The 9,864-nt window shown below is 50.2% G+C and overlaps 1 protein-coding gene across 3 annotated transcripts in view; it reads left to right on the forward strand.

The window, feature by feature from the left end:
* The window catches only part of MAP3K9 (mitogen-activated protein kinase kinase kinase 9), a 75,250-nt gene extending 67,933 nt beyond the window's left edge, over positions 1 to 7,317 (forward strand). For all 3 annotated transcript variants that reach the window (XM_041759422.1, XM_041759423.1, XM_041759424.1), the window contains one exon: positions 1,059 to 7,317. In XM_041759422.1, coding sequence (XP_041615356.1) covers positions 1,059 to 1,543 — 485 coding nt within the window. In that variant the 3' untranslated portion in view covers positions 1,544 to 7,317. The remainder of the gene's footprint in view (positions 1 to 1,058) is intronic.
* Positions 7,318 to 9,864: the final 2,547 nt, after the last annotated feature.

Below are 9,864 nucleotides of genomic sequence, written 5' to 3' on the forward strand. Positions count from 1 at the left end.
GGGCAGGAGCCTGGCTTGGGCTGTTCCCTGAAGTGGAGACTGAACTTACTAGAAGGAATGCCATACAGTACCTAGGAAGGGTATTCGGTGCCACGTGGCTGGGCGCCCTTGCCTGTCATTACAGTGTTAGTACACACATACTCACGGGCACACTTCCTCTTGCGCATCCTGCCCTGCATCACTCATCCCTTACTCATGCCTGGCTCCCTGGACGTGGAGAGGTGTCCAGCTACAAGGCTGTGCCTGGGCATAGGCTTGCCTTCTCCATCTGACACGGAGCCACCTGGGCATACATGTCCTAGGTCTTTCCACCACCAGCCCTTGCTCTCTAGAGACCTAAGTCTGACTCTGAAACCCCTCTCACCCAGTAGAAGACAACGAGATGGCAATTGAGATTTCAGTGATATTTGAGTATAAATGACATTGTATTTTTCCTTCCAGCGTGCTCCGCCCCTCTTTAGATTTTTGTTGTTGTCCTGAGATATGTGTCCTCTTTGGGAAGAGACCTTATAAGTCATCTTCAGATTTGTGATACTTAGATTTGTTCTTGCCTTACATGTTTATTCCCTGAATAAACTGGGAATGAACAGACCCTTCCTTAAGTCATGTGTCAGCAAACTTTCTTGGTAAAGGGCCAGATAGTAAATATTTTAGGCTTCGTGGGTCGTCTGGTCTCTATGGTAACTACTCTACACTGCTGCTCTAGTGGGAGAGCAGGCAATAGGTGTGGCTGTGTTACCATAAAACTTTATTAACAAACACAGGGTGGCCTGTGGGTCGTAGTTGTGCCTTAAGTTTTTTTCACTATAGATGTGACCCCCATATGTCACATTATTATTTTATTATCAGATACAGTGCTCATGGCCTTCTAGTTCACTACTGTATCCCCAGGGCATCCCAGCACACTGCACTGCACGTAGTAGGTGCTCATTAAGTATTTGTCACTCAGTTTAGCCCAATGAACAGGGGTGTGGCAAATGCGGGGAGGGGGCAGCGTATATCTGGCTCAGCAATGTGGTGCCGTCATCTGATGCCTCTCCCTTTGTCTCCTTGACCAGGAACGTTGAAAACCCCCAGCCCCAGCCGAGACCCAGGTGAATTCCCCCGTCTGCCTGACCCCAATGTGGTCTTTCCCCCAACCCCAAGGCGCTGGAACACACAGCAAGACTCCACCTTGGAGAGACCCAAGACCCTAGAGTTTCTGCCTCGGCCACGTCCCTCTGCCAACCGGCAACGACTGGACCCTTGGTGGTTTGTGTCTCCCAGCCACGCCCGCAGCGCCTCCCCGGCCAACAGCTCCAGCACCGAAACGCCCAGCAACCTGGACTCGTGCTTTGCTAGCAGCAGCAGCACTGTGGAGGAACGGCCTGGACTTCCAGCCCTGCTCCCGTTCCAGGCAGGACCGCTGCCCCCTGCCGAGCGGACGCTTCTGGATCTGGACGCAGAAGGCCAGAGTCAGGACAGCACTGTTCCGCTGTGCAGAGCTGAACTGAACACACACAGGCCTGCCCCTTATGAGATTCAGCAAGAGTTCTGGTCCTAGCGTGAAAAGGGTCGGGGGCGGGCAAGGGGGAAAGCAGGAGGAGATAGGGGGAGCTGGCTGGCACAGCCCTTTCTCAGAGTTGGACCCCCTGAAATCCAGCCCTACTTCTTGCACTGATAATGCACTTTGAAGATGGGAGGGGTGGAAGCAGGACCGCTTCAGAGGGTCCCCTGCCCTGCAGGGCCTTTCCACCCATGTGCCCCGGAAGGGGCTGTGGCCACCGGCTCTGGCTGTGTAGGGGAGGGTGGGGTGCGTGCATGTCCCCCACCCTCCACAGTCTTCCTCGCCTTTAGGGTGACTCTGCAGGGTCACTCAGCCAAATCTGTCTGCTGCTCCCTCTCCTCAGCCCCCTGGGTAAGCCCAGAGCCTGTCCTGGAGTCCTTTCGTTAGCCCTGCGTTCAGCCTTCCCAAACACCAGTATTGGATGTCCCGTGATTGATTTTGCTCCTCTTCCACGTTCTTCCCCAACACCCATGAATCAGAATCCCATTCATGGGAGATAGGAGCTTTTCTGTGTCCTAAGCCCTTACATGCCAGCTGGAGGACAGAAGGCAAGGTGCCCCGGTGTGGGATGCATCTGTTGCTGGACCTGGCACATCCCTGCTTGCACTTCCAGGTGCCCCGCCCCCCCCCCTTTATTTATTTGAGCCTCATGGGGACCTGCCTCAGTGAGAGCTGGGGAGGGGGAGAAGGGGTTAGGAAAAACAGTCGAGTTGCAGCCAAGAGGGTAACAGAGTCTGTCCTGGTTCCTTTTGGAAACATGCAAATAAAGGCAGAAACCAGCACCCGTTGGTGGCACCCATCTCCTACCTGGGGTCTGGACATGGCCAGACCAGTTTCTGCTACCAACGTGCTCATCCCAGGGATCGTTTCTTGGGAGACTCACTTACTGGTGCGAGTTCTGAAGCCAGAGACGAAGTCCCTGTGTTTGTCCATTTTGTTACCCGATCTTTATGTGTTATGCCCTCCCCTTGGTCTTTCCCCTCCAATCCCTACAATTGGTGGACTTTGGGTTATGTATTTGGTTGCTAGAGACTTTGCACTGCACCAAAATAGCATACTGGTGGTGTTGGGGTGGGCGGCTCCCGGACACTGGGAGCTAGAACTGTGGGGATTTCTCAGCCAGGCCATCCATTGTGGGATGCCCTTGAGGCAAAACGGAGCCTTAGTGGTACCTGCCGCAAATGGATATGGTGAGGCGATGATGTTTGTAAGCCCCTGACATGTAAGGTTTGAGCCCTGGGCACTGCCTACTGACCGTGGCCTCTTGCCTCTTGCCTCTGTGTGCAGGTGGCCCCTGATGCTGGGCTCTGGACCCTCAGCAGGGTAGGAAGGAGAGCAGAGGCCAATCCTGAGTTTTCTGGAATTTGTTTCTTTAACTTGAATGTTGAATTGCTTCTGGAGCTTTCTCCTGTGTACCTTCACTCTTCCACTTACCCTGAGGCCTCCTCAGTCTTTGTGTGGGACACACATAAACTTGTTTGGGAGCAGAGCCTTAGGTCATGCTCCTCTAGCCTACAAACTCTCCAAATGTTGCTTCAGTGTCCTGTATTGTGGAGTATTTCCCTGGGGATGTTGTAGGACCACTTGCAGGCTCCCTGTGTTTGCTGCCTGGATGCTGGAATGGGGAGAGCAATAGAGCTGGCTCCGGTGATACGTATGGTCACTGCTCACTCTCTCTCTCTCTCTCTCTCTGTAACTGATAAAGTCCCAACCTGGGAATGAATAAAGGGGTGACCTTGGTTTTCAATTGCTCCTTGTTTTATGAGCTCACTGGCACTTTGGTTCAAGCATCCCCTCGCCCATCTTGGGTGGGAGGCACTCTTAGTTTGTCGTTGCCTGGGACTTTGCTATTGTGTCTCATCTCTCCTTTGCTTTGTTCAGTGAAGACTGTAAGAGATTATTTTTGCCTTCATCCCCTCACCCCTTGGCTAGAAGGGGAAACAATGTGAATCCTATCCACAGTTCCAGCCAACCAAGTGACTCCCTTTCACTCTTGATGGGGAGAGGGCAGATGGTCTGTTCTGTGCCCTTCCCTCGCCTCTCCATAGCCCCAGTTCCTAAGTCACTAACACATCTGAAAACCGTTGGCTCCACTGAATGGCTCCACATTCAGCCCAATCCAAACTGTGCTGGCTCTGGATGGTGCTCTGTGCTCTGATGCAGTTCACCGTTTTCTACTTTTTGTTATTTTTTTAGGCTGCGGCCTTTTTTTGGAAGCGGTAGTATAACTGTCGTAGTGTGTGCTGAATCGTGGCCACTTGGCATTGAGAGGTTGAACCCATTTCTTACTCTTCCATCCAGAGGGAAGACAAGGGAAGCCTGGGTCGGCTAAGGGTAAAATTGCACCTGCAAGAGGCAGAAGCGGAGTTAGTGAAGCTGCTTCTGTGAGCTTGCAGGAAAACAAGAGATCTTCCTCAGCTGCCCCAAACCCCGGCTCTGGTGGGCCCCTGCCAGCCACACTCTCTGCCTCTGTGAAGTGAGGCTTGGTTGGATAAGGATCCTGTATGGTAATGGCTTTGAGTTGCTTCCTATGCACTTCTGCTCCCTGGTCTCTGTGGTCATGATCAGGAGCAAGCCTTGAAGCTGGGATCAGGTCCTACATTGGTGTCAGCCAGCATTTCTCTCCTGGTCTCTTCCCTCCTCTTCCCTTGGGAACAGTCCCTTTGCTCTCGGCAGGTGCTCACTACCTGGAAGATACTGCTCTCTGCTCTTCCTCCTGGAACCTTCGTCTCCTTCTACTGATTCTAAACAGGATTATCCTCTGTTTACCCCCTTGGGGATCCAAGCCACTGCCAGGGGCTGAGTGGATATCCCCATCATCCCCGTACGTTATTTCTAAGAGGATTTGGTGGATGCTCTTCACTCCACATCCTTTAGAATCATAAGGGTCTGGTAGTAATGATGAAGGTGGCAGTGATGATATCTTACAATTTGTCAACTCAGAATAGTGTGACCTTTACAAAATGGCATCATTGTCCTTTTGATACACTTGCTGGTGGAGAAAAGGAAATGCTTAAAGAGGAAGAAATTCAAGGGAAGAGAAATTGAAAAGCTGCTTGGACTGGCTGCTGAGGCGGGCACCAAGCTCTTGAGACCTGAACAGGATGGCCCTATTCCACCTTCTGCTTTGCTCTCTGGCCTCGGACTCCTCTTTTAGCTCCTCTCAGGTTTCCTTCCTGTAAAAGCAACCATTACCTGCTTCCCTGTCAAGGGCAACGAGAACATGTATCAGAGCAGGTCAGTGAAGCACGCGGCTCCCTGCTGGCCGTTTGGATGAATTGACAGTGTGGTTCTCACCACTTTTGCCTCTAAGAGATTTGCCTACCGTTTCTTCCTTTGGTTTCTGGAAGAGTAGTGATTTGGGGTTGGCTTAGCAGGACTCATGGGGGCTGTGGTCAGGCACATGCATTTCTGCATTTATGTAGCACCTGGTGTTCATAAGCATCCTTTCCCGCACCTACCTTATCAGGCTGGTCCTCACCACTAGTGTCTTAGGAAGGAGGAACCAGGAGATGGGGAAGCATGGAGGCGGCACCAGGATGACATTTTGGGGTCTCACATTTTTTAGGAGTCATTCCCAGAGTCTGCTTTGTTTAGAGACTGGAATCAGGCCAATTCCTGGAAGAATTTTGGTGAGAAGGTCTGCTGGCCCTTGAGACACATGTCCTGGTGTGAGGTTCCTGACAAGGGCCCCTTTCCCTCAGACCACGGATGCTCAGGGACACCATAAGACACCCCTAGGGCACCTAGGTGTGGCTTGTGTCAACGCTCTTGTTCTTCAGTCCCCACACTGGAGGGCACCTCCCCACTCCCTGTCCCCCCACAAGGAGGGAGACACCTCCTGAGCATCAGTGACTCTTCAAGCTCGCTTTTAACAAAAGCACAGAACAGCGGACTCTGAATGCCGGATGGCTGTGAGTGGTACATTTCAGGGAGCCTTGACCTCTTCCTCGTGAGTTCAAATCAAGCCTATGCTTTTGACCCAGGTATGTGAGGGCCCACCTTCAGGCAGGTTAGAAACACTCCATTGCCTCTTGAAGGATCCGAGGGAAGCAGCAGATGTTGCCCTTTCTGAGTGCCAGGCTTTTCCTGAAAGTTTTGCCAGAGACTGTGGACCTGGGTCAGAGGTGAGAGCGGCTTGAAGCACATTGTGACCATAAGCGACCATGGTGGTGGGAGTGGCAGGAAAGTGGTGACCTGAGCTGCCTACATACTAGTTGTATGAAGTTACAAATGTTTCTTCCCCTCTCTGAACCTCTGAGCCCAACCAGGAACTGAGGATGCTATCTTCCCTACCTGAAGCACGAAGCCCTTTAACTTTAAAATGTATGATGATCCTGGAACCCAAGGTCCAGCACTGATGAGCCTCACCTTGCTAGATGGCTTCCCTTTGTGGAGAAAAGTGTGTGTGTGTGTGTGTGTGTGTGTGTGTGTGTGTGTGTGTGGTTGTTAAGTCAAAACCAGTCGAATATTGGCAGTTTCCTATGGTTCAACCTACAAGGCCACCTGCCTCTCTCCTTGACTTCAGGCATGAGGATGACTTCTTGTCAAGCTGCATTTATTCCTAGGAACACATTCCCAATGCTCTCTTCTTTCAGACAAACCATTGCTTTCTTAGATTAGGAATCCTAATTAGTGAAAATCCACATTAGAAAGGAAAACCCACTGCTGCTTCTGGGAGTCCTCAGGCCCTAGCACCTTCCTGGCTTCACCTGGACATTTGCCATCTCAAGCACTGGCATATGAAGGCAGGATGCAGAGACTGGAGTCCTGGCTAAGTAACAGGATTCAGGTGCCTAATTAACCTGACCCAGCTCTGGGCTCCTTCCTGGTTGGCTGTGCAGGCCAGGTGAGCCTCTACTCAACTCCTTAGACTGTTAACTATTTTCCATTTATCCTGATGAGATACTAACGGCACCCCCCTCCTTTGTTCGTTTCTGGTCTTGGGCCCTGGAAGCACCCTGGCCTCCCTAGGCTGCTCAGGGAGCCCTAGCATTCGTTGTTCTGAAGGTTTCCTTACTTTGGAGCCAGGAGGACTGGTCATCCTGATTCTTACTGCCTGTGGCTCTCCATGCAACCCCTGCCTGTAGCCTTGCCCTGGGTCTTTAGCTCACCACCGCAGCTGGGGTAGAGAAGAGCCATTGTATTGAGTTGCATGCCCTTGGCACCCATTTGGAGCAAAGAGGGGAGGTGATGAACTCGTCAACTTTCTCTAGTTTTCCTCACTGTCCATCCTAAACACACACACAGACACGCACGCCCGCTCGCTCACACACTCACATGCTTGCACACAGATTTAAACTATCTTCTGGAGGTTTAAGGAAAAAGGTTTTACTTGGTTTGCAGAAATGCTTTCTTTGGGATTTTTCTCCTTGTTAGAGCCTTTGAGTCCAGGTAAAGTGAAAGTTCACATATGTGTTCGTTTTTTTTCTCTGTAATGAGCTATTGGTCTTTATCCCTAGGCCTTCCCTGCTCCAGTGTCTTGTCCATATGTCCTGACCCTGTGTCCTTGAATTCCCATTTTGCTTTGGGATTTAAGTTATTGTAATTTGTCAACAATATTTAAAAATAGAAAAGTCCTGAAGAAAACTTACCAGGTTCTTTTCTTTGGCTTTTTTTTTTTTTCAAGGTACTGTAAATTGTTAACTAGGGATGCCAAGCAGGCTTGGTTCAATGGCTAAACCTCTTACCGTATTACAGTGTAATGCTGATTCAGCCTGGTCCCACCACCAGAGCACACACAGACTTGAATAAAACTGTTACAACAATGACTTCTGGTTTGTTGAGTGCTTTGAAAGCATACCCTTTCCCCTCTTTCTCATTAAACACAATGTCCAAGTAACTGGCTCTTTCTGGGGGATTTCCATACGTAGAGAAAAATAAAAACTATGGTGCAGGGCAGCCTGGGTGACTCAGTGGTTTAGCGCCACCTTCAGCCCAGGGTGTGACCCTGGAGGCCTGGGATCAAGTCCCATGTCAGGTTCCCTGCATGGAGCCTGCTTCTTCCTCTGCCTGTGTCTCTGCCTCTCTCTCTCTCTCTCTCTTTCTCATGAATGAATAAATAAAATCTTAAAAAGAAAAAAACTATGGTGCAGAAAAGGGAGGAGCCCCCCTTCAGGCCCTGGAGCCCCCAGCTGGACCACAGGAGCCCTTCTGGCCCATGGCACCAAACGTCACCTGCCCAGATGGTCCTGTCTCTTCTCACAACTGACTTTTGCACAGGCTACAGATTTGGGCTTTCAGAACCCCCAGCAAGCCTGTGCTGTCTTCTACTCCTATCATCATCCACCCTGATGTTCCTGGTGAAGTTGTAAGTGGAGCTAAGAGGGCAAACACAAATCGAGTTGTACACTTGTAGACAAGATTTGCTGACTGTGAGGAGAATCTTAGGTTTCCGTGTAGTCTTGATGCTCTCAGTGGCACTTGCTAGTTGTGTGCCCTTGGGCAAGTCACTTCACTGCTCTGAACCTCTTCTGGAACAAGTTGACCACCAAGCAGCCTTTGTGCCTTCACTTCTGGGAGTATATGTTAGATGGAGCTGAGGGTGAAAGCAGATGGAAAGACGCCTGTTGGAGGCTATTCTCCGTTCCTTAGTCTCCTATTTCATTCAGCTGCATGTGGAAGACGCCTTCTGAAACTTCTATATTGACACTCTCATGCTTTAATGCTGTGACTCTGTATCTCATGCCATATGGCTTAGCTTCATCCTCTGCAACCCAGGAGGGGTGACAAGTTCAGTTCTATGCTGGATGCTGAGACTGAGAAGAAAGATGACCTTTGGTTGGACTTCAAGGTGAGTTTGTCCAGGCCCATGTAACCTTTAGAAAGCAGATTGGGCTAAGATGAAAAAATCCAAACTCCTTGCTAGAGAAGATGCCATGAAAGGTGCCATATGCCGTGTGCAGTCATGTGAATTGCTCCATGTTTCTGGAAAGCCGTTTGGCCGTGTGGCATTAATTCCATAACATGGGCCCAGAAATCAAATTCAGTAATAAACACTAGCTACAGTATGCCCAGCACTGTTAAGACTTGACCTATGTTATCTTATTCACAACATCTCAACATCTTTAAGAGTAGACCCCATTTTATCTTCATTATATATTGAGGCAAATGAGGATCAGAGTCAAGTAATATGCCCAAGGCCACACAATTATGAAACAGTGGAGCTGGGATCTTTCTGATTCTAACATCTGCACTTGTATCACAAGATGAGTCAGATGAGGGATGTCTGGGTGGCTCAGTCATTTAAGCCTCTGACTCTTGATTTTGGCTCAGGTTATGATCTTAGGGTCATGAGATCGAGCCCCACATTGGGCTCCCCGCTCAGTGAGGAGTCTGCTTGTCTCCCTCTCCTTCTGCTCCTCCTGCCCCCTCCCACTCTCTCTCTCTCTCTTAAATAAATAAATCTTAAAAAATAAAGTGTTCCTTACTTTTGGAATTTTTAAGACTTTTTCTTACATTGAATATATGTTACTTCTACATTCGGCAAGAAAGAAAAAAAGGTGAATTCAGTAGTTTGGGGTATTTTCCCATGATACCAGGTTCTCCTGCAGATGTTCCAGAAGCCTAGGCCACACTTGCTTGAAGGCTGCTCCCTGCCCTGAGTAATGCAGCAAGGTGACTCCAGACCAGGGTCAGGATCAGGACAAGCTTCCAGGTCTCAATGGAATCTCCCCTGACCCCTTTTCTCATTTCTTCCTCCAGTTTGAGAGATGATGCTGAAAGGGTGAGTCATCTGCAGAATGCAAGCAGATCCTAGTGAGGAGACAGGAACAGAGGAAATTCTGGAAGGAAGTACCACGGAGGTCTCCTAGAGGGCACAGCTTGTTAAGAATATCGGGTCCTGGGCAGGCGCACAGTGTGTTACATTTGCAACACACCCACACAGCACACAGACCTCAGCACAAGGAGCTGGGCTGGGGTTGGGTACACCGCACCCTGTTTACTTGACTGTGGAATGTGCTTCATTCAAGGCTGGGACCCATGTGCTAATCCTCTGATCCCTGCGGTTCCCACCCAATCTAGTCTGACCAGCTCAAGTTGGAGAACGTGTTTTGGCAAAGGTGGGTGGAGTCAGGGGTTGTCTGCTGCTCAGCCCTGCTCCTCCTCTCAGACACTGGTCACATTGTGGCCACCCAATCAGGAGAGCCCCTGCAGAGTCTCAAAGGCAGGCACTGGAGGCTTCTTTGTGATCAAGGGAAAAGGAGAGGGTTGGGACACCCCAATGTCTGTAGCAAGAGATCCGTATTCTTTAACATGGCTTTGAGGGTCCTTCACAATCTGGTACCAGCCTAGCATAATTTCCCTGCCCCTAGCTC

The sequence above is a fragment of the Vulpes lagopus genome, chromosome 6 (assembly GCF_018345385.1).
Source record: "Vulpes lagopus strain Blue_001 chromosome 6, ASM1834538v1, whole genome shotgun sequence".
NCBI classification, from domain to species: domain Eukaryota; kingdom Metazoa; phylum Chordata; class Mammalia; order Carnivora; family Canidae; genus Vulpes; species Vulpes lagopus.